The sequence below is a fragment of the Mustela putorius genome, unplaced genomic scaffold (genome assembly GCF_011764305.1).
Source record: "Mustela putorius furo isolate JIRA1106 unplaced genomic scaffold, ASM1176430v1.1 tig00000228_pilon_pilon_pilon, whole genome shotgun sequence".
Taxonomy (NCBI): Eukaryota; Metazoa; Chordata; class Mammalia; order Carnivora; family Mustelidae; genus Mustela; species Mustela putorius.
The window spans coordinates 12,799,219-12,825,215 of NW_025421322.1; the positions used below are offsets into that span (position 1 = coordinate 12,799,219).

Sequence of the window (25,997 nt, forward strand, 5' to 3'; positions counted from 1 at the left end):
TTTCTCTCACTCATTATCACTCCCAGTGATCTGCGAACTGCATATGTGCTTTCTGCCCTTGCTGTTTTAGATTCTGCTGGATTTGGGGTCTGAATTTCCAGTGAGAGAATGCTTTGGCCAGGGATGACTTCCAGTGAATGGGAGCTATCACTATGAACTGATCACTTTGAATTTATCAAACATCATTAGTAGCCTACCAGAGATAATCAGTTCTGATGATCATGAAGAGAGAGGGTTGCTTTACCTAATGGAGATAGGGAAGAATATGTCTGAAATTCAGGGTATTCGTGAGGGCATCTCTTGGCTTCCATGTCCAGTGGAAACAATTATAGCATGAATAGGCAATTGTAGCAACCACAACTTAACAAGGATAAAGCAACAACCAAGGGTCCAGATCTTCAGGATGAAGGCTAGTGTCACTCCTTCAACTTAAGTGCTGGCTAAGGCAAAGGAAGTCTACATGGGTGGTAAAGAGGGGCTACCGTCACGATTCATTATAGCCTCAAGAGCAGTTGTGTCTTGTCCCACTAACTCTCTTGTATTAAATCTTTAGCAGAGCTTTTGCCTGGTTACCACCTTGGAGAATTGATAATGAATTATATTTAAAATGTGGAGCTAGGGGGTGCCTGGGTGGCTCAGTGGGTTAAAGCCTCTGCCTTCAACTCAGGTCATGATCCCAGGGTCCTGGGATTGAGCCCCACATCGGGCTCTCTGCTCAACAGGGAGCCTGCTTTCCCCTCTCTCTCTCTGTCTGCCTCTCTGCCAACTTGTGATCTCTATCTGTCAAATAAATAAATAAATAGTCTTTAAAATGTGGGGCCAGGGTGCCTGAGTGGCTCAGTGGGTTAAGCCGCTGCCTTCGGCTCAGGTCATGATCTCGGGGTCCTGGGATCGAGTCCCACATCGGGCTCTCTGCTCAGCAGGGAGCCTGCTTCCCTCTCTCACTCTCTGCCTGCCTCTCTGCCTACTTGTGATCTCTGTCTGTCAAATAAACAAATAAAATCTTTAAAAAAAAATAAATAAAAATAAATAAAATATGGGGCCAGAGCATGTCCATATGGTGCAGTCAGTTGCCTCTAAGGGAAGCCTTTTATACTCAGCTTCACAGTCTCTTGTTCTCACCTCGAATTCTAACCACAGCCATGACAGATAGTCCTCCCAAGACTGTGACCCAGTCTGTGCTCGCAGCTTTTGCCTTCTGTTCCCATAGCACGTCTTTGTCTACCGTCCCAGGGCTTCACTGATGCAGTGACTTGAGACATTGAAACCCCTAAGGTATGTGGACGACATATGTGCAGCCTGAATGTTCAGGAGAAGCTATTTCCCCTGGAGAAACCTCAGTTAACCCCCTGGACAGGATTTGATGAAGAAAGGTTTGATTCTTTGATTCTGAGAGGCAGTCATATTTTTCTTGGAAGTTTCCAGCAAGGTTGTGCTCCAGCTGTGCTCACAGCCCAGGTTGTCTTTCTTTAGGTATTACTCTCTTTTGCCCCAAAAGGGTCACCACTCAAATAAACCATATGCTTACAAGTCCTCACCTCAGATTTTGCTTTATAGGAACTCAAGGGAAAGATCCCATCTCTTATACTGTTCTCATCTCTCTTTGCAGTCCATCTGGCCTCCTTTGTTTCATAGTAGTTACCCTCAGCAGACATCGACTCTGATGGGGAAGGAGGAGAGAGGATTTTCTCCAGCCCTTCATACCCTACCTCTGGAATATAAGCTATTTAATTCTGTGCCTGGCAAATAATAGGTTCTCGAACATTACTTTTGTGAATAAATGAGTTGAAGGTGAATTTTTATGCTTCCAAAACGGATTACAACCATAAGGATAAATACAAAGTAGCTTAACTGCTAACTTATTTACTTACGAATATTCCTTATTATTTATTGATGATTCAGGACCAAATGACGATTGTTAGATCTTGGAGAAGAGAATTCTTTTAATAATAATTCAGTGTTTTTACTTTTCCAGGTTTTGCCCAAGCAAACCAGTTTAACTATGGAGTTGATAATGCTGAGTTGGGAAACAGTGTGCAATTAGTTTCTTCTTTCCGATCGATTTCTTGTGATGTAGAAAAAGATTCAAGTCATTCAACTCAAATTACATGCTATACTAGGTATGTTTTATAATATGTTTAATAAGAGCATTTTTTTCATACACAGATTGGTATTATATAGTTTTTTATATACTCTAGCAATTATATTTTCTAATGATCAGCTATTTTTTTGTTTCATGATGTTCAGACTATCTTATAGCTTTATTTCATTCATTTGTAATGCTCTTTCCATGTATTGGCACAATAAAATAAACTCCATATCCTTTTCCAGGTTATTAGAACTATTATCTTATCATTATTGATCTATTTCAGAAGACAAATGGCTACTATTAAATTGTAATGATGCTCCTCAAAATATCAAAATTATGCTTTCCTGTCCAGTTTGATTAATTTCCTTCAAAATCTTGACATATTCATTAAGATTAAAGATGACCATTTTGTAGAGTGACATTTCAAGTTCTTTACTATCAGTCCAGAATGATGTTTGTTATTAACAACTTATGGGAAAAATTAATCATTTTAAATGGTAACTTTTAATAATAAAACAGGTAGCACATATTCCAGAGGATTTCATTATCAAGCTTATTGGCTGTTTCAGCAGCAAAAGCTCTCTTAGAGAGAAATTTGATCAGAATTAAAAAAACAAAAAACAAAAAAAGAAACAACAAAGCATAACATGACTGTACCAAGGTGATGTATTACTGTTTTAAGTGAATCTTCAGACTTTTGTTATTGTATTTGTTTTCCTTTTCAGTAAATACCAGTGCACTTAGAATAAGCATTTGCCTACGGTCCATGATGTTAGAATCTGCAGTACAGAGTTCAGGATAGAGAGCCTCCATAATTTAGAATGAAACTCTTATCATTTAGAATTCTAATAATATAGAATGGAATTTAGCTGTACATTGATTAGAATTTTAGGCACTTTTTTTTTTTTTTTTCCAAAATGACTTGTAGTCTGGGGCAGTATTTTTCCTTAATAGCATACATTAAATAAAAGGGTCATTGCATTCCTTACATGTTCTTCATTTGCTTTGCAGAGCAATGCCAGAAGATTCCTACACTGTGAGAGTCAGCGTGGACGGGGTTCCTATTACAGAAAGTAATACCTGCAGAGGTCGCGTCAAGAGCTGGGAATGCACCTTCAATGTATATGGAATCTCCTCTTTAACTTTTGGATGATCGGTCTCCTGCTTACTTTCTTGCTGAACTGGCCTTTTATTTTTTAATTTTACCGATTGTTATCTATTTCCACCTTAAAAAATATTCTAGCATGTAGCGAAGGATAACTTCACTCAGTTTTAATCATCTTTTGTGGCAGTGGAGTCTCTTTTCTCATATCTTATTTGTTTCCCTCTTTAATTTTATTAATGACTTAAACTTTTATACATTAAATTTTTTTCTTGCTCATGCTATTTTTTCTCTTTCTGCATTTGTACTCTGAGTTTGGTTTTCCTTTTCTTATCTTCATGGCACTCACCTTCATTTTAAATAGGATCATAACTCTTTTTCCTTTCTCTATAATTTGTAATGCAATGAGATAAAATATGACTGCACATAGCATTGAAGTCATTCAAAATGTAGTTATCCTACATGTAGATATTTACAATAACAAATTTCTTCTAAGGTCCATCCCATATATTTCTAAAAATTTTGTCTATCAAAAGTATTAGAGTTTCCATCACCCTCGTGGGCTCCCTGGGATTCTCCTCTCTCCCTATTCCCATTTGGTGTCACAGTTCTTAAGAATTTTACCTGCATTGCTTTAGAAAATTATCACTAGCTTCATTACTAAAGCTTACTTTGATGGTCTTTATCCAGGTTTTGTTTCTGTTTTGCAATGTGCTTTGTTATTTTTTCTTCATAGGCTTAAATAAAAGAAGGCCTTCTGTAATTTTATGCCCTCAAATTCCTGCTACCAGAGAGCCTTATTACTAGAGTTTGACATATGCTGATAACAAAGGAAGATAGACTATTAAAGTTCTGAACTAAAAACACTAACAGAGAATTTTTAGTGGATAAGGAAAATATCTTGAATAAGCAGAATAATAATATTCTAAACTTTATTTTTATACTTTATGTAAAAGGAGGTATTTTGACAGTTATATTATAGAATTATTTAAATGTAAATAATCTAAGAACCAGAGATATTAGCTTATTGACAGTATTATTTTACAGGCAAGAAGTTTCAGAACCCCAATGATAACGAACATCACACCTTTATCTGGAACTCCAGGTCTGTTATATGACAGCTGATATAATATCTTTTTTGGTTTGTGGTCATTAATTTAATTTTAAGTATATAAAATTAGTATATCTGATAATTTAGAAATAACATATTTCTGATTGTATAGTAATTCCCAATATTATTTCAAAAAATGATTTTCAGTGGTTATATCTGAATCTGCTATAAAGTATTTTACTATCCCCCTATTGGACATTTAGCTGGTTTCCACTTCATTATAATTATAATTATAGCAGTTTATAATCCCAAAAGGAATATGTGAGAATGCCCTTTTCTATATCCTTGACAATTTTAGGGACTAATTTTTTCAGGCATTTATGTGAAAAATGTAGTAGCTTATTTTTAATGTTTCTAATTCTTAATTTATACAATTAAATTTACTTATTTATATATATTTATTGACCCTTTGTATTTCTTCTTTTATAATTACTTGTTCATCTCCTTGGTTTTAACTTAATGCTAGTCAGTTTTCATATTAAGTTATAAGAATTCTTTATATTTTAAAGATATTAATGATTTGTATGTCATATATGTTAGAAATATATTCTCAACTTACCATTTGCTTTTAAATTTTATTAATGGATTTATCTGTCATTCAGACATTTTAAATTCTTTATATTAAATTAATCTATAGATTTTAATTCTTGTTATTTCTTCCTTCATTTTTATGCTATAGAAGACCATACCATCCCAATAATATAAGTATTATATAAATTTATACTTCATTATAAGAGTTTTTATGGTTTTATTTTTATATTTAATTTTTGTTTCTCCTAGGATTTATTCACTTTTTGGGTATAGAGTAAAGTGGGATCTTATTTGTTTATTCAAATATATCTTTCATGACCCAAGCAATATTTATTGAATAATTCATTGTTTTCCATGAAAAACTTCTTTAATTTAAAAATACTTATAAATATTGCTTTAATACTATACATACTCATGTTTTATTGTGTTTGTTAGAATGTTCAGCACAGTGTTAAATAATAGTGATGAACATGGGGTATAAGTGTCTGGATCCTGGTTTCATGAGGAATACCTCTAATGTTTTGGTATTAAGTGTTGGGTGTATGGGTAGGTAATCTTATACAGAACTGTTTGTTTGTTTGTTTTAGGCACATTAATAACTATCCAAGGCAGAATCTTCACTGATGTCTATGGAAGTAATACTGCATTAAGCTCAAATGGGAAAAATGTTAGGATTTTGAGGTAAACTTTTGATGTGGAAACATATTCTTATCACTCAGGTGGGGTATGGTATTCCACAAACAATGGGCTCAATGATGATATTAAACATCACTACAGTGTGAGGGGATTAATCGTGTATTTTCAGCCATATTATAGGAAGAAAAGGAGACTATTGGAAGATTCATTGACATGGAAGCAGTGACCAAATGCCTTTCTTTTTTGGTCTGGCATAATTCTTTCGTTTTCTGTGATAGATTTTATTAATAGAAGGCACACGGAGACAAGCACAATAGTCATTGAGTTAGTTATAGAATTTTATTGCTGAATAACTTTGTAACTAATCTACCTCATTTTGCATATATATGTAACTATGTAGCCTGGAGGTCCATAGCTTAGTCAAGATCTGAGAACCAGAGTCTCCTGACATGCAATTTGGCTTTTTTTCTTCTACTGCAGTTATGTGTGGGAGAGTGCTGAACTAAAAATGGTCAGTAATTTACTAACAGCCTCAGGTTTGAACACTCGTTCCTCCATTTACCAACTATGGATTAGACAGTAACATTGGCTAGTTACCTCATATCAAAAGATAATTGTCCACATTTTGGATTGGAAGCTAGCTTGGTCACTCATCTTTTTGTAGCATAGCTGTGGTTTTCTGAGTGCTGTCTTGATAGACTGAGAGCTGTGCTCATTCCCCATAGAAGGAAGTACAGAATCAGCTTTCAGAAGGCTCTAGGCATATGAAATACAGGTGTAAAATGGATAAATAGATAAATTAGCTAACAGTTCATACAACAATTAGAGAATTTTTTTAACTACTAAAACGGTAATATATATGTATGTGTGTGTGTATATATATATACACACACACACATACACATATATAATTTTGTAAACCAAGTAATTTGGAAGGTTTTACCAAATGAAATCAAGGTAATTTAGGTGGCATTCTATGAGGTAGCATTCAATTAAATCATATTTGTATGCATCTATAATATTGTGGAAATGTTTGTATTGATTCCTTACATATATTAAGTACTAAATAGAGAAATGTTAGCATAAATAAAGATTTTGTTTGCCTCCATATGGTTGAATGTTATGAATGGTTTATATTCTACTTCTTAGATCCTTAGATCCTTAGATCATCCTTTGCTATAATAATGCAAAGGAAACTTAATCTTTAAGGACCTTTCTCCCTCCCCCTACCCACTGTAACTGAAATTTACTTCTGTTTAGTAGAAACTATTTTCAGCATAGAAATTATTTCATAAAGTCAAGAACTGCAGTCAGCAGGGACCTCAGAGTTCAGGCTACCTGGCCCATGTACTCCGAAACCCTGAGATACTATATATAAATGCACAAGAACTTTCACACATCTATTAATGTGAGAGGCGAAGGCCTTAGAACTGTGTCTGTCCCATTTCTACCATCTTAATTGTGACACTAGGCATTTCAGGCATTTCACTAGGCCTGAATCCCATTAGCAGGGAGCAATGGACCATGTACTGGGCAGGAAGCAGGAAGTCAGGGACCCAGAGTGTTCAAGCTGCTTCTGCTTCTCATACATCTTGTCAAGTCAGCCTCATCTCCAAATCCAGACCAGGTACAAATTATAGAGGACATGCAAATACCAAAGGGTTTGGTGCCCACTAAAGAGATTTTGGTCTAAAAGATACAATAAGAAAAACAACAACAACAACTATATATATATATATATATATATACACACACATATATAACTATATATAATATATAATAATACATTATATATTATATATATAATTATATATACATTATATATATAATTATATATAGTATAATATAGTTATATGTGTATATATATATAGTTATATATATATATAGTTATATATAGTTATATATAGTTATATGTGTATATATATATATAGCACCAAAGCCTTTGGTATTTGCATATATATACATATACATATGTACGTATATACTATATATGTTATATATACTATATATGTTATACATATATATGCATATATACATATATATACATACACATATATACATATATCCATACGTACGTATATACATATATATGTATGTGTGTGTGTATATGTATGTGTGTGTGTGTGTGTGTATGTATATATATTTAGCTAGACACACACATATATACATGGCAAAACAGTGTAGTATTGCCATTGTCAGGCAAACCCAGACCACTGTGGGGCTTATGGGGTGTAAGTAAGAGCACCGCTGGAGCCCAGCTGTCTGGGTTTGAATTCCTGCTCTATTCCTTACTGCCTATAGGCTTGAACAAGCAACTTAACCTTCTTGCCTCAGTTTTTCGTCTATGAAACGGAAGGGTAAAATGGTTGTAAGGATTAAACATAGCAAGTGCCATTGTTAGCTGCTAAATTTATTATTTAGGCGCAAGAAAGCGGGAGTTTAGAAGGAGACTATGAATCCATAAATCTCTATAATGGGTACAGTAACGCAGTGTACTTGCATCACAAACCTAATGTAATAATAAATGAAAGGATTTGTGCGTACACGTTTATTCAAACATTTAAAGTTCTCCGCAAATGGAAGTTCTTACTTTTTAGGAGTTCAGGTTTGTATCTGCAGTTACTTTTGAATCTGGGATTTGTTGGCTCAGAAGCCAACAAATTTATTTGTTGTTGTTTATTCTGAGTGTGGCAAGCACAGGACCTGTGGGTCCTGCCTGCAAGTTTTCAATGGCATCAGGTTCGAACACCCCTAAAGCCGTAGCAGACCTGGTCAGCTGGGGAACTCTGAAGGCAGTATTTCTCCGCAGCCGAATCCTGCCTCTTCTCAGCTCCAGATTTCTGTTTCAAAGGCACTGAGGATATTAGTTGCTCTCTTCATCCTAATTATTCCGTGGGGCTTGGCTATGGCCCTCCTTTAATTCCTGCCTATAGTTTGAAACTTACTGTGTGTTACAAATCATAAAACTCTGTTTTGTATTTGAGTTCATTGATCTGCAAGTAGAAGGGTCCCAATTAGCTATTTCCACATTGTCTCTTCCTGTAGTATTATCACTTTCTAACACACCAAATATCCTATGATTATCATGCCTATTATCAGGTCTCCCCTCCCCCGCATTAGAATGTCAGTCCCACAAGGGCAGGATTTTGTTTTCTTCCCTGATGTGTGCCAGTATCTACAGCAGAGACTGCAACATAATAGGTAATATAATAGGTGTTTGTTGAATGAATGTGTGATAGATAATAATAAGTGATTGAGAGAAAAATATAAGGTGTTAGTGAACTTGGTGGGAAGAAAGCATTTTGAAATGATTTACTAAACATAACTTCATCTTTTCCAATAAAATATTTATACAGAGTTTATGTTGGAGGAATGCCCTGTGAACTTCTCATACCACAGTCTGATAATTTGTAAGTTACTCAAATAATTTTCTTTAGAAAATAAATAGAAGATATAAACATACCAGTTTAAGTAGTAATGTCTAGCAATACTGTATAGCTGAATCCTTTAAATACAGAATAAATTATAATGTTTTATATAGTAAGTTAGTAATCATTTGTATAGGTAGATGTAACCTGATATCCCCTACTGTCTCCAGTGGAACACAATATGAAATGTTATTTAGATTATTATGTTTTGAGATATTTTGAGAAATATCTTTATTGCATAATTGTTTCACTTGGTATTATTTAAAAGTATCTAAGAGGAATATCAATGGTGGTAGCCAAATTAACTACAAAATATTTAATGGTAAAAGGAAGCTTTATGCAAGTATCTCCAACCGAGGCTGGGAAAAATTTTCACAGAAATTTTTGTTGTAGGGACAGTTTCTAACCTGATACATGTTCAAAGTCCATAAGGTGTTTTTAAGGGAAACAGTAATTTACTTAATTAATTAATTTATTTGCCAATAAGTACATCTTTGTTATATAAATACTTAAGAAGGGAAACAGTATTTTAGAACTGTAGTGTCAATATAAACTTTAAAATTAACATATATATTTTGTTAGGTACGGTCTAAAATTAGATCATCCAAATGGAGACATGGGTTCTATGGTGTGTAAGACGACTGGAACTTACATTGGTAAATGTTGATCACCATTCTTCCTAATTCTCAGAAATGCCTGACTGTTTCCTTGTTTTGTATTCTCTTAGATCTCCCCGGCAGCTTTATCCCTTTCTTTAAAATTAACATTTCCTCTTTACCTTGGCTTCTTTTCAGTTTCATGTAAGCATGTATAAATTACTTTTTTCCTAAGGTTTACGTTTAAGATAAACTTCTTCAAATTTCTTTTCTTCTCTTTTTTCTTTTTATTCTTCTGTCATCCAGAAAATTCCACTTACTAATTTAGCTGTTTTCCCTGTAGTCTTAATTTTATGTTGTTTCTTCCCCCTTGCTCTGTGTACTCCAGGCACTTAGACCTTATAGTCCTTTTTTTTTTTCCAGTGTTATGTTGACATCAATCATTATATGAGTTTAAGTCATATAACATGATGGCTTCATTTACGTATATTGTGAAAGGATTCCCGCAATAGGGTCAGCTAGCATCGATCATAATCTTTTAGTTCTAGAATGGACTTCATTTTATTTTGTCTCAGAGCCTTTTGCAAGCCTCCCATCCTGAGAATTTCAGAAAAAAAGTCATGTCATTGAAAAAGCCTTCCCTAATGCCCTGCCTTCCACTCTCCAAGTTCACTCTCCTTTTCTTTGATAGCTTTATCATGGTTTTTTTTTTTAAGATTTTATTTATTTATTTGTCAGAGAGAGAGAGAGAGAGAGAGAGAGTGAGCACAGGCAGACAGAGAGGCAGGCAGAGGCACAGGCTCCCTGCCGAGCAAGGAGCCCGATGTGGGACTCCATCCCAGGACGCTGGGATCATGACCTGAGCTGAAGGCAGCTGCTTAACCAACTGAGCCACCAAGGCGTCCCTTTATCATGGTTTTTAGTTCTCTCTGTCACTGCTCTTGATTGACTGAATCCCACCCCCCCCCACCATGCTCAGTTAGGAAAAGAGCAATCTTGTGCTCACCCTGCATGGCCCAACCCCCCAGCAGAGTGTCTCCTCTGATTAAGTAGCTGTTGAAAGAATGAAAGAAATTTGAGGGCAGATGGTTATGTTTATGTTGTTTTTTTTATCATTCTTCATTCATTATTATATTTCATCAAGTTTTTCTACTTATAGCCTTGAGACATCTTCGTATGTGTATTTTAAAATGCCAGACACTTGTTTCAGATAGTTTCATTGTCATGTCTTTAAGGATTAATAAATGGTTGTATAATTACAGTTTTAATTTTAAGTTTCTTTGCTTTTAAATCAGCTTTATAATACATAGTTCTTGTTCTCCTGTGATTGGGAATTTAATTAATTGTGTATTTAATTAATTCCAGGTCATCACAATGTCAGCTTCATCTTGGATAGTGATTATGGAAGGTGGGTCATTTTGTAAATAATAATTTCCATAATGGATTCAACTGGGTAAATAAAATAAAAGTATATGTTTACTTTGTGCTATAGATCCGGAGATTAAAAAACTAATCACTTCCTTCCCCCAAATTAACATTTAAGGGGTCTATCACTCCCTTTCTATACTTTGTGCCTCAGACACAGCCTTTCAACTGTTGGGAACTTTAGCATTACCTAAACAACAAATCAGTTTTTTTTTTTAATATTTTATTTATTTATTTGACAGACAGAGATCACAAGTAGGCAGAGAGGCAGGCAGAGAGAGAGGAGGAAGCAGGCTCCCCGCTGAGCAGAGAGCCCAATATGGGGCTGGATCCTAGGACCCTGGGATCATGACCTGAGCCGAAAGCAGAGGCTTTAACCCACTGAGCCACCCAGGCACCCCAACAAATCAGTCTTTGATTGTGATATTGAAAGGGTTCTTTTTATGTCTTACAGCTCTTCTAACTTAATTGTCATTCTTTTGATAACCAAATAGTTCAGTTTTGATTTGAACTAATGTAAGAATAAATTAAATCCCATGGTTAATACCTGATGAAAATGTTCATTTAAAGTATCAAGACATATGGAATGATGAAAGATAGTAGTTACAGCTCACAATTGTCCTTCTTAGCACCATATGTTAATAACTTCTATTCACAATTTTTTAATAAAGCTAGAAATCGGTTCCAGATAGCCTACATCCTAATTTCACTAAGAGAGATTACCATATGTTTAAGAAATACCAGAATATGCAAATCTCAACACATGTTGCAAACCTCCTATCATAGATAATTGTATTACAGAACATTTCGTGAGAGGCATGGTACTAAGCACTTCAGGTATATTGTCTGGTTGAAGACTCCCAAAGATTCTATAAAGTTGAGTGTTATCATCCCCTCTGTGTTGCACACTGGGAAAAGTGAGATTCAGGAAAGTTGAATAATTTGCCCATGGATATCCAGGTAGTTGGAAGAACAGCCGAGCTCCAGACCCTGAGCATTTCTTCCAGGGCTCTGCCAAAGTGATGAAGTTTTAGAATATAAGTGAGGTTCAATGCGATGAGGTCTGGAGCCGATGACCAAGAAAGAGTTCTTGAGACCTCTTTGGTGCAGAATGGTGGTTTATTAAAGCACGGGGACAGGACCCGTGGCCAGGAAGAGCTGCTATCCCGGGGTTGTGAGGAATGGTCCATTACATACTTGCAAGTTGGGAGGGGGTCAGGAATAGCATAAGTCTCTAAGGAATTTTGGAAGCAAGGTTTGCAGGACCTTGTGGGGCTAGCTGTTGTTGGGAAAAGGTCATATTACCATCTAATAGGACCTTAGTCATGAGACCCTTCAGATATATATATATATATATATATATATATATATATATATATATATATATATATATATCGGTGGGCCATACGCTTGGGGATGATTGCCAGCACGTATCTTGGAGGGTTTAGAGATAAAGGAAGTTTCCAAAGCAATGTTTATATATTAAAGTAGTAGACCCACAGGATCCTGTTTGGGGGTGAGAGGGGGTCAGACTAGGATTGCTTTTTGCTCTTAGCAAAATATTCAGGTGGAGGTAGTTGAGTGCCTAGAGGAATGTCACTCTGCCTGTTTCAAGGACTTGTCAGTGGGCTCTAGATAGGAAGGAAATTTAATAACTTTTCTTCTGCCTCTGCTTCCACATCAGAGGGTCTCAGCCATAGAACCACATCTCCTTACTACTTAACATCCTGACACAGGATTCTTTAAGCATGGTAGGGTTACAGCTCTTTTCTGTGCATTTGCAAATGTATGGGGGGTATTTGTTGGCTGTCATAGTAACTGGGGCATGCTAATGGCTTTTCTTGGACAGGACTGAGATGCTCCAAACCTAAATGAATTATTCTGCCCAAAAATGTGATAGTGTGTCCCTATGAGAAAATGAGCTGATTAATAGAAATCCAAATAAATCACAATATTTAGCCATCCAACACTAATATATCTGTAGTAGATCAATGATAGGATATATCTGTGGATTTTTTTGTGTTTGTTTCTGAAGAGAGATAAATGATTAGAAAAGATTGAAAAAGATTAAAAAGATTGAGAAGAATGGTAATATAACAATCAAAGTAGATGTTATTCCTGGTTAATGTTCACGGACTGCAAGAGAAGGATGATACTTGGTCCCTGCGTGCATGCGGCTGCTATTGGGGTGGTGAGCCCAAATCCATCGTCATTGTATTTGAGGATCTTCTGGTTCCAGACACCTAGAGGCAATAGGTTATAACAAAATGATGACTGGGTTGCACACTTTCTTATAGACCAATGTAGACTGGACAAAAACCCATGAAGAATATTATAACTCAAGGGCAAACCATTGTGGATGGTATGTAAATGGTATAAGATTCACCTTTGTGATTTACATGGGACAAATGACTTAGAGTCTCATGATTTACCAGTTATTTTCTGCAAGGACTCACCTACACACATACAACTTGATACGAATAAGGCAATAGGATTTTGTTGAAAATATTAGAAAATCATGTTAGAAGCAATAGTTATTGAGTGTTAAATGATTTCCTGAACTACGTATACTTTTTATTTTTAATGCTCTCATTGTCGTTCTTCTTCAGGTGAAAAAGATGAATTCTTAGTTCTCAGTCTGTATGAAAGGTACTAATCACCAAATCCATCATATATTTCTCAAAGAAATGATTATCCAAAAATAGGTTTGAGCGATCAAGCTTGAATGTGATTGATAAGTATATATAAATCAATGTGTTGCATTCACATGCTGTGAAACTTTCCATTTTAAAAAGCCAGCAAACTTGCACATAATATAGGCAAAAATATAGCTTAAAATAGCTGGTTCTGTGATCTTGACTTATAATTCTTTTTCTTAAAGCCAGTGGCTGTTCTTTTGTATTAATGTCTCAGAACTGAGGAAACTGTGTTTCTATATAAAACAATCGTAGGAATTTGAGATAACTGTTAAAAATATGGCATTTACTACTTAAAAGCCTAGTTTCATGATTACATGGCATTTAAAAAAATGTTAAATCATTCTTTAAATTTAAAAAAAATCCATATTATACAAATTTCAGGACCGTTCCTGAATATCAAATGAACCAATTAAAGTCCATTGTGGCTCCCATTCTGTATTTCTTTTAATAGCTAACCTTCTCTCCTCAATTACCCCAAGTTCAAACAACAGCTGTTCCAAACTGATAAGGTTTAGATGAGGCTGCCTTAATTGAGAAATGCCTAGTCATTATCAATGAATTAGTGAAAATCACCTCAGTGTCATACCAAATAAATTACATTCAAATTTTATTTCAGGAGACAATTTTCCTACCAACTTGAGAAGCAGGGTTAATTTTTCAGATGCAGAATCTGACCACAGACAATATTGTTGGAGCTGGCATCATTTCAGATCTCTGAGAAATCAACTGAAAGGCTTGTAACATACCAATATAAATCCAGTATGAACTTCTTAAGTAACTAATTTAGCATGCAGGATTTCCAGAGACTCTTTAGTCTTGCAAATGCATGTTATAGTGGTTGGGTTAGATTTATAGGAATTTACTGTTGGTCTCAACCACGAGATCTGCATTATCCTTTTAGATTCCAGTTCAGTATGTTATAAATGTAATGGATGGACTTTGAGTCTTAACATTTGAATTTCTTAACTTCTCTATTATGAATTTCATTGAGGTAATTAAGGAAACAGTATTTAATTTCCAGGATCAGATTCCCTCCCTTCCTTGCTCTCCAGGCTATGAAGTGTATGTCTATATCCATCAAAAAATATGAATAGGTTCTGTATTTATTGAGGATGATTTAACTCTGGTGGATTATGGTTAACCCGCTTTCATTCCTCGTGCTCTCATGCAAATTAGTGGCAGGAGAAAACTGTGTAAGACACAGGTGAGGAGCCAGGGTTCAGGACTCCAACTGCCTGGCTTCAAGTTCTATTTCTGCCACTTACTGTCTTTGTGATCTTGAGTAAGATAAATAGATTCTCTGAGCTGTACCTACCTCATGGGGTTAATGTAAGGATACAATGGTATAATGAATTAAAGGCTTTAAAAAATCTTAGGTTAAAACTTAAAAACTTTGCATGATATTTAAGTGTTCAGTAATGTTAGTTATTCTGATGTTAAATGGATTATAAGAGAGGAGAGAGGAGGGCCGGTAACACAAACACCTTCAGGAAGGGGAATCCTGCTTTTTTTCTGTCAATATGAATTCTTTATTGAGGTATACTTTGCATATGATATTGTAATTTAAGTGTGTAGTTCAGTAAGGTCTGACCAATGACTATTTGAGTATCTACTTGTATATTTGTGTAACCAGTAACTGTATCAAGATATAGAACATTTTTATCTGCCCCAAATGTTCTGTCCAGCTCCTTTGCAAATTATGACATGATTTATACCACTTAAAAAAAATAACATTTTCCTGAAATAAAGTTTTTTAAAGTAAGGATTTTTACTTTTTTTTTTTTTTTTACACAGGAGTTTCCCACAAAAAATGGCGTATTTTGTTTCTTCTCTAAATAAAATTTCAATGTTTCAAACATATGCAGGTATGTGAACCCTCTCACTCTATGTGTGTGTGTATGTGTGTATGACAGAGAGAGAAAGAAAAAGAATGAAACAGAGAGACCTGTGTACCTTATTTCATCATCAATGACAATAAGGACTTAAGGCATAGTATATTATTTTATGTACTGCTAGGAAAGGAGAAACACACAAGATAGAGAGTCTAATAGGAAGCTCTGACATTAAGCTAGGACCCAGCAAGCTATATTTTTAATATAAGACTGATTGAGAAACTGGCTCATCACTCCAAAAGAGACAGAAGGGAAACTTGCACATCTCCACTTGGACCGTTGGTGGAGGGAGGGAAAAAAATATCTCCACTGTCCAATTAAGCTACAAGGCAGTGCTCTCTCAGATTTATAGGCTCACTGGGGTCCAAAAGAATACTCAAGTAGATTATTATTTATTTTAACTTACAGAGATCTAAGGTTGGTAGACTCCTACGAGAGTGTGGGAAGCAAACACAAATCCTCCTGGAAGAATTACACTTTATTCTACGTCAGGAGTGATGGAGTGGCACATTCAGATTTCAAAGATGTTCAAATGTGAAAAGAAGTGTCTTGGAATCAATCAAATAGGATATATCCTGGCTTTTCCTATTCAATGTAAAAGCCGTGTGTAAGAATACATAGGCCTTTGATAGATGGAAGTAATAAGAATAAATTTTAATAAGAATCTACCATATATCATGCCTCGGGCTATTTTACTAATATATCTAAAACTTTTACATAGGCTTCCAGTCATAGTTAATGTATTACTATATGAGGAAAGTATAAAATGTTGGCCCAGAAAGAGAAGAAAGATTTGTTCTTTAAGAGCACCGGGATTACACACTTCATAGCACTCACCAAAAATATATGTTTATAAAAAATAAAAAATTAATAATAAAAAAAAAAAAGAGCACCAGGAGAAGAGGAGAAGAGGCTGGCTCTCCTGCTTTCCTGTGTTTTCCTTTGGAATCAAACATCTATCCTCAGCCCAGATTTTCCTTAATTCCTGTGTCCTCCATTACCAGTGTCTCTTTAGTACCAGTCACCACTAAAACCTGGTTCCCCTGAGCTGTAAGGCTTTGTAAAAGCCATGTTAACTGTCCTCTTTGCAGGATTGCATCAAAGACAAAATTGAAACACCCAATTTATTCATTTGGTCAATCCACTATCTATGCTGTGCTATGTGTTAAGACTAGGTACTTTGGAAAATTCATAAAAATTAGGGATTTGGGTTGATGTGTAATATTCATGGCATTTTATTTAATGTGCTTCTCCTCCCCCTCTGCAGAGGTCACTATGATTTCTCCTTCACGAGGAAGCATTCGAGGTGGCACTGTGCTAACGATAAGTGGACGGTTCTTTGATCAGACAGATTTCCCTGTCAGAGTTCTCATTGGAGGTATTTTATATGACTTTTAATATGTTACATTATAAGAACAAATCCTGGCTTTTATTTAATAATTTGTAAAAAGAATAATAGTCTTTTTTCAGTTAATGTCTTAAATTTAAGACTGTGTATTTTCATGTGGGCATTTGGTTCCAGAGAATGATACTTTTCCCACTGGGACCTTCCAGTGAGGGTCTGACATGACCACAACTTGGGCTCTGAGGTCATGATCAAAAAGCATTGTTTGGTAACAACTTGGCTACCTTCCACAAATTCCTCACCACATGTTGAGACACACATACCCTTTATATAACAAACTTTTTTTTTTTAATTTTTTATTTTTGATAAACATATATTTTTATCCCTAGGGGTACAGGTCTGTGAATCACCAGGTTTACACACTTTTAAATGCCCTTTTTGAACTGTTGTTAATTCTCAATGGGTTGGTTAGTTAGGAAAAAATTTAAAGTATTTGGGGACACTCTTCTCATCCCCTTTTCATTTTTTGTGACTTGTCTGGACATCATCAGGAATTACCGATGATATTGGCTTTAAAAAGAGCATTAATTGAGGTGTTCTGTTTTTACGAATTGAATAGGGCTTGGTTCTCTGGTTCTCTGGTTATGTATCTAGATCTTTTCAAGGTAGGGAGTTGTGCAGCTCAAAAAGGAATGGAGGATGAATATAATAGTGGGAATCTTCCCACTCAGGCATAATGACCTTCTCTACCTTGAGCAAAGGACTCCGTGTTGGCCAGGCAACTGGACACATATTTTTTCTAATATAACCTTCTGCTTAGGTACTTTATAATTTTAAGGAATCTGCCCATGAGTCTGCAAAAATGTGATTTCTAGAGAAGAAATTAATATAAAGTAATTTCATCTAATATTTATACATATATATCTCTTTTCTGCCTTTTGGCTAAGATCAAGTGTAACATTTTTTTTTTAAGATTCTATTTATTTATTTGACAGACAGATCACAAGTAGGCAGAGAAGCAGGCAGAGAGAGAGGGGGAAGCGGACTCCCTGCTGAGCAGAGAGTCCGATGTGGGACTCAATCCCAGGACCCTGGGATCATGACCTGAGCCAAAGGCAGCAGCTTAACCGACTGAGCCACCCAGGTGCCCTCAAGTGTAACATTTATACAATATCTTTCCTATCCCTGTGGATCCTTGCTGGTCACCTACATAAATATTAAAACCTAAGCAATAAGATTTTTAAATATCATATATGTTTTCTGAAATTTTAAATATAAATGTTTCAAATATTAAAATATGGGCATAAAATCTCTTTATATGTTGTATTTTATGATTTTGTGATAGTTGATATGCAAATACAACATGTTACTTTTGTGTCTTTCATTGCTATCAGATGTGACAAGGTTCAAGATTTTGAATCCTCAGTAATTTCTTTATTAAATTTTCATTACTTTTTTCAAGGTTTTTTCATTAATTTTAAATTCTAACTAATTTATTGGAGTATAATTACATATAGTAAACTGGGTGTATTTTATTTTTTTCTTCCAAGTTTTTATTTAAACATACAGTGTAATATTAGCTGCAGGTGTATGATACGATTCAGCACTTCCATACACACCCAGTGCTCATCACAACAAGTGCACTCTTTAATCCTCATCACTTACTTAACACGTCCGCCCACCTCCTCTCTGGTAACTGTCAGTTGTTTTCTATAGGTAAGAGTCTGTTTCTTGGTTTGCCTCACATTTATCCCCCCCTTTGTTCATTTGTTTCTTAAATTCCACATATGAGTGAAATCATATGGTATTTTTCTTTCTTTGACTGATTTACTTTGCATAGCTTAATACTTTCTCTCTCCATCCATGTCATCACAAATGGCAAGATTTCATTCTTTTTTGTGGCTTTTATATATACTGGATCTTCTTTTTTTTTTTTTTTAAAGATTTTATTTATTTATTTGTCAGAGAGAGTGAGCACAGGTAGACAGAGAGGCAGGCAGAGGCAGAGGGAGAAACAGGCTCCCTGCTGAGCAAGGAGCCCGACGTGGGACTCGATCCCAGGACACTGGGATCATGACCTGAGCCGAAGGCAGCCGCTTAACCAACTGAGCCACCCAGGTGTCCCTATACTGGATCTTCTTTATCCATTCATCAGTTGATGGACACTTGGGCTCTTTCCACAATTTGGCTATTGTTGATAATGCGGCTAATTGGGGTGCATGTATTCCTTTAAATTAGTATTTTTGTATTTTTTTTTGTTAAATACCTAATAGTGTAATTGCTGGATAATAGACTAATTCTATTTTCAACTTTTTGAGGAACGTACATATTGTCTTCCACATTGGATGTACCAGTTTGCTTTCCTACCAACAGTGTAAGAACGTGCCCCTTCTGCACATCCCTTACAACACTTGTTTCTTGTGTCATAGATTTTAGCCATTCTGACTGGTGTGAGGTGATATCTCATTGTAGTTTTGACTTGTGTTTATAGATGATCAGTGATATTGAACATCTTTTCACATGTCTGTTGGCCATCTGCATGTCTTCTTTGGAAAAATATCCACTTATTTGCCCATTTTTAAAAAAAGATTTTATTTATTTGAGAGAGAGAGATCACAAGTAGGCAGAGAGGCAGGCAGAGAGAGAGGGGGAAGCAGGCTCCCTGTTTAGGAGAGAGCCCAATGCGGGGCTCGATCCCAGGACACCGAGATCATGACCTGAGCTGAAGGCAGAGGCTTAACCCACTGAGCCATCCAGGCACCCCTCATTTGCCCATTTTTAATTAAATTATTCATTTTTGGGGTATTGAGGAATCCTCAGTTAATTTCTTAAAAATAATGATTTGTCTATGGATCTTTCTTTGCTCCAAACAAAATAGGCTAAGTTGGTTTAATTTACTGTTTAAATGCATTGTTTTCTACCTCAATTATCTTGCATTCACAAAACATGCAAAATCGTAACAGGTAATGTTGAAGTAAGTTTTCCGAGCCACCAAACAAAACTTGGCAAAGATACCTTCCTCCATTTGCTACCCTTTGCCTCACTTTTCATTTGTGGGCTGTGATTCCCGTTTCAGTAAATACTTAAGGCATTGACGGTGAGAGATATATGGAAGTCTAAAACCTAGACTCGTCACTCTGTTCTAATTGTGTTTTTATATAAGTGTCATCATTCTTGTTTAGACCCTTACTGTTTTGGTTTCATTATCTCTGTTGTTTTCATTTGAAGACCTTGGACTAAACCACCATCTTACTTTTTATTTATTTTACCTAAGAGGGCTGGGATCATCTGCTTTTGCAAAATTTTGAATATCATGGACTTATTTCAGCAACTTTTCTGTAGGGAACAGAATGTAAGACTTTACTCTGAACTCAGAAGTGAAATCTTTTACAGTGACAGTGTTTTATGAAGTTTTTTATTTTGTTTCTCAGAAATCACGAAATTTCGTAACTCAGACTTATGATGTGTTGCCAGGAAAACATTGCCATGTAAAAGTATGGCAATTAACAAGGATAAGCTTTTATGCAGAACACATAAAGGAAACGAAGAAACCCTGGCTTTGCTTCTTGCTTGTGCAACTTGGTTTTCATCAGAAAGTACTTCCAGATAAGCTGATCGTGATTTGCATTCTGGAGCTCTGTAGTAATACCTCTGTACCTTGCTTCTCTCTAGGTCAAGACTGTGATATTTTGAATGTCACAGAAAATAGCATATGCTGCAAGACACCGCCTAAGCCTGAGGTTCTCAGAACTGTCTATCCAGGTAAGTTACCAGAAGAGAGAATGGCCATTTCTACATTTACATAAGAAGATACACCCCATTAGTCTTTCAGTCCTTTGGGGCTGCTAAAACAGAACACCACAGACTGGGTAGCTTATAAACAACAAACACATATAGATCTTACAGTTCTGGAGCCTGGGGAGTCCCAGATCGTGATACCAGCAGATTAGGTGTTTGGTGAGGACCTGCTTCCTCATAGATAGGCACCTTCTTGGGGCTACAGAGCTTTGTGGGGCCTCTTTTATAAACCCTCATTCATGAGGACTCCACTCTCGTGACCTAAGCACCTCCCAAGGGCCCTACCTGCTAATAACATCGCATTGAGCATTAGGCTTCAACATCTGAGTTTTGGAGGGGATACAAGTATTTAGCCCATAACAATTAGTAATAAAAAATACTTGAACTTTTTAGAATTTGTAGTGAGAATTGTAATACATTTCTTCCTGGTTTTTCTCCTTACACTTTCTGGATCAGGGAGTGTTTGTATTAAAATAGCTGCCTCAAAGCTGCAGCATGGAAATAAACTCAGCCTGAATTCCCGAAATACCCTCCTGGAAACAGCCCTCCTCTGTTGAATGAGTTTGATGGGAACTTTATTTCAGGTTAAATGAGATTACTGAATGATGGTGCAGGCTACAGGGACATTTTATAAATGCCTTTTTGTGCTTAAAACACAAATGTCAGAGGTTAAATCCTTACTTGTTTAGAATATTTTAAGGGTGATAACAGGGGATGAGAGAAATGGAAATCAAAATTCTTTCCAGATTTTGGCCCATGGCCCATGGCCCGTGGCCTATGGTAAGTGCTTGACATCTGTAGTGATACCACTCACTGAGATGCTGTGCATGGGTTTGAGGGTATGTATCTCATATCTTGTTCACACAATGAAATTGGTTTATGGTTACACTACTGGTTGGGATTTGAAGCCACATAAATTATGTTTATCAACCTCTTAAATTTCCTTGTTTTGGGGACGCCTGGGTGGCTCAGTTGGTTAATCAGCTGCCTTCGGCTCAGGTCATGATCCCAGCGTCCTGGGATGGAGTCCCGCATCGGGCTCCTTGCTCGGCAGGGAGCCTGCTTCTCCCTCTGCCTCTGCCTGCCTCTCTGTCTGCCTGTGCTCACTCGCTCTCTCCCTCTGTCTCTGACAAATAAATAAATAAAATCTTAAAAAAAAAATTCCTTGTTTTGAACGACATTAGGGAAACAATGCCCAGTTTAAGAGACTATTTTGAAAATCACAATTGGTGACTTCAATGAAAGTTGTATTTATCAGAGAACAATGCTGCTGCCGAAGTTTGAGGTGTTCAAGCTTTCCTCCAAAGAGACTCACCTGAAGAGGAACCATCATCTAGATCCAGCTCCCCCAGACCAGCTGCTGGAAGAAGACATGAGTCTGATTGCTGTAGTTTAGGGAAGAAAAAAAAAGTGAGATGGCTTCCTTATGATTAGGAAAAAACTTAAATCAGAGTTTATGTAGGTTCACTTTAATGGGAATGTTCTGATTCTCTCCAAGAAGGAGATGGAATCATAGAACAGAAGTAATGTTAAAAAGAAGAAGAAGAACAAATACGGACAAAAATCTTAAAGCCAACACTGTCCATTCTTGGATTAGTTGCAAACCATTAATTGGGTTACCTTTTTTTTTTTTTTTTTTAAAGATTTTATTTATTTATTTGACAGAGAGAAATCACAAGTAGTTGGAGAGGCAGGCAGAGAGAGAGAGAGAGGAGGAAGCAGGCTCCCCGCCGAGCAGAGAGCCCCATGCGGGACTCGATCCCAGGACCCTGAGATCTTGACCTGAGCCGAAGGCAGCGGCTTAACCCACTGAGCCACCCAGGCGCCCTAATTGGGTTACTTTTGTTAGAGAGAGTAATCAGGCAAAGGTTTTGAAATCAAATGGCCTGAATCATAAGGTTTTGAGATTTAACTCTATAAAGCAATGTCAGTCATATCAGAGGTAAGAGTTAACATATTATTTTAAGTAAAGCACTTAGTAGTATCTAATCCCCATTGCAACCATGCAAATAATAATACTACTCCCATTTTTTTATAAATGTAGAAACTGAGATGCAAATATATGAAATAATAATAAATTGTATGCTCTCTTAACAGCTTTCTATGCTAGAAGTGCAGGTACATGTAGGGTATGAGTCATTGTTTTGTTTACAAGCATTCTCCAAACACGTGAATAGCATAGAATATCTATAACCACTACCCAAGTAGAAGGCCATTGAGAAACCACATCAACATTCTGATGACAGTATTCTTTTTTTTGTTATATTCAGGTGGGAGAGGTCTAAAGCTTGAGGTATGGAACAATAGTCGGCCAGCGCGTCTTGAAGAGATACTTGAGTACAACGAAGAAACCCCGGGGTACATGGGGGCCAGTTGGGTAGATTCGGCTTCCTACCTTTGGCCCACGGAGCAAGACACATTTGTTGCACGCTTTAGTGGATTTTTGGTGGCTCCAGACTCTGACGTCTACAGATTCTACATCAAAGGCGATGACCGTTATGCCATTTATTTCAGCCAAACTAGACATCCAAAAGATAAGGTACGGAAGCTACAGAAAATTATTTAATACTATATAAACAATAGGACAACCTTTACATGTAGCTCACTTTTAAGATATATTTTCACATGGTTGGGTTCTTGGCTATTGTAACATGTGTAATATGAACTCTAAAGTCACCATAGAAAACCATGGCCTAAAAAAAAATCTTTCCTGTATCTACATCTTCTCTAGGAAGGAAAAAATACATATATTTCCTTTAAAGATTATTTTATTTTTTTTAAAGATTTTATTTATTTGACAGAGATCACAAGTAGGCAGAGAGGCAAGCAGAGAGAGAGAGAGGAGAAAGCAGGCTCTCTGCTGAGCAGAGAGCCCAACATGGGTCTCTATCCCAGGACCCCAGGATCATGACCAGAGCCGAAGGCAGAGGCTTTAACCCACTGAGCCACCCAGGCACCCCTAAAGATTACTTTAATTATGGAAGAGTTTTAATCATATGTAAGAAATTTGGAAAAGAGTAAACAGTTCACTCTTCTATTAGATCTCTTTCACTATTATGTGGTTATGAGATTGAAGTCCATCATTTCTTTTTGTGTCTTTTTTGTTTTTTATATAAATAACGTCATACATCCAATTTCATAGTCATTTTGGTCACATATTAGTATTTCCATATTTTATTAAATGATTTTCACAATACGATTTTTGATGACTGAATAGTTAAATTATTTATTTATTATTATTACTAAACCTGAATAACATTACGCATACTGATAAGTTTTTAGCTTACTTCTGACTTTTTATGACCACAAATTTTACTCGAACATTTGTGTTCATTAAATTGTTCTGTATTTTAATTATTTCTTTGGGAGAGTTTTGCAAATGTGAAGTCAGTTATCAAATCAAAAATACATTTTATGACTCAGCAAGAGTCATAATGGCAAGATCGCCTCCCAAATGGGAGGAACAAGTTTAAGTTGCTGCCTGTAATTTATGAATTATAATTTTACTATAGCTTTTCAGCATGTTTCCTCCAAGGATGGTATAATCATTCCTGATGTGAAGCCCAGAGTGTTCTCATTCTAGCATGCAGACCCATTTAGTGATCTGTAGCGTCTTTCAGATCCACTTTTAGTGACTTCATTTGGATTAAATCCCTAAAAACTCTCCACAGAGCAAAAGGGTATTTCATTTAACAATAACAATGGTATACATCTTTCTATTTTCTATTGCAGTTCTAATTGTGAAAAACCATAGCTTGTGTGTATTCATGGTATAGTGGTGCTGATGTTAAATAAGGTTGGAAGGTATGAAGTGGGCTTTGATAATTTTTAAAAACTTCATTTCACCATGGCTAATAGATCTTAGAAGAAAAATATGGTAGTTTCATAGTTTTCTATTTATAAAAGTTCTAGGATTGACAAATAATAAGTGAAAAATAAAGCTGAAAAGATCTAATAATAAATTCTCTCCTCTCTCTCTCTCTCTCTCTTTCTCTCTCCCTCTCTCCCTGTCTTTCTTTTTGGGATAAGGTGAGGATTGCATATCATTCTTCCAATGCCAATGGTTATTTTTCCAGTCCTACACAAAGATCAGATGACATTCATCTTCAGAAAGGAAAAGAGTAAGATTTTTTTTTCATTAAACTATTATGTGCTATTTAAAAACTGTAAGTTTATATCTGAAAATATTTTCAGTTGGCTTTATTGGTGGAAGTGATATTAGTTTATTGGCTTAATATATAATTCATCATTCTTTATAATTTTATTAAATATGATTTCTATATTTTCAAAAATATTGACCTCCAACCAACCTGGGAGATTTACTATCTATATTATTCCTATTGCAGAAATTATAATTTTGTGAAATTTACTTAATCCTGTTCTTAGTTTCCTACTAGGACCTTTCTGTCAATCCAGCTAGAGGGTTGGGATCAAAGTTCCCTGAAAGAAATCATACTCCGTGTTCTCACTGAAATCTTAGTACTAATGACATAAGGAAAGCATCCCATTCCCTTTCTCTTCTTCCTCCTACTATCAATTCTTTATATACTTAAAACTTAAACTTTGTTTTTTTAACCAGGATCACTAGGTCAGCAAGGGTAAGTGGAGTACCTAATTAATCCCTGCTGCTATTGAGTGTTAATGTACCTTCAGGTTTTGCCCTCCCCTTGGAAAATGCATTCAGTTTACCTGCTTGGCAGGAGCACAGAATCACATGAATGTGACTCATAATACATCTACTGTCTGATATCTGTCCTTCCGTGAGGTAGCTTGCAGTTTATACACCAACACTTATAATGACGGCTGTGGATAAGCCACTCTAGCTGGCTTATTGCACAGTGGTCCCTGGGACCTTTCCAAAGGGAGCTCATTTGCCAGATTCATCCCACTCAGATAATAAAGCCCCATTTCTAGGTACATATCTTTCAGTCACCCTGTTCTACTTTGAATCATACCTCAGTTACTAACTTTTAAATAACCTTTCAATCTTTACAACTCTCTTAGTGTCTGTTATTCATATGAACAAAGAGAATGATAATATATATTTTATAGTCTTTTGTGAAGGTTAAATATAATAATGTCTGCCAAGTGCTCAGTTTAGTGTCTCGTACATAGAAAGTACCTAATGAATATTGTAAGCTGCTAATAAGGATACAGAATTTAATAGTTCTTTGAGGTCTGCTTCTTAGTGTTGCCCGCATTGATCTGGCGGAGCTGGCCAACAGGTCCTCAGGGCAGCAAAGAGCCTGATGTAATCCTTCAATATCAGTTCTATGATCCTAGAAGGATCATCCTAGAAGGATGAGAGGTGGTACATGGCCCTCATTCAGAGTCGATCATGAATT

General features: G+C 36.0%; 1 protein-coding gene across 1 annotated transcript in view; it reads left to right on the forward strand.

The window, feature by feature from the left end:
• Positions 1-25,997, forward strand: part of PKHD1L1 (PKHD1 like 1) — a 156,303-nt gene that overhangs the window by 8,669 nt on the left and 121,637 nt on the right. The window contains exons 3-14 of the mRNA XM_045078054.1: positions 1,976-2,120; positions 3,101-3,209; positions 4,239-4,296; positions 5,421-5,514; positions 8,826-8,879; positions 9,480-9,553; positions 10,859-10,901; positions 15,412-15,482; positions 16,777-16,887; positions 20,527-20,616; positions 22,923-23,191; positions 24,682-24,773. Of these exons, the coding sequence (XP_044933989.1) occupies positions 1,976-2,120; positions 3,101-3,209; positions 4,239-4,296; positions 5,421-5,514; positions 8,826-8,879; positions 9,480-9,553; positions 10,859-10,901; positions 15,412-15,482; positions 16,777-16,887; positions 20,527-20,616; positions 22,923-23,191; positions 24,682-24,773 (1,210 nt within the window). The remainder of the gene's footprint in view (positions 1-1,975; positions 2,121-3,100; positions 3,210-4,238; positions 4,297-5,420; positions 5,515-8,825; positions 8,880-9,479; positions 9,554-10,858; positions 10,902-15,411; positions 15,483-16,776; positions 16,888-20,526; positions 20,617-22,922; positions 23,192-24,681; positions 24,774-25,997) is intronic.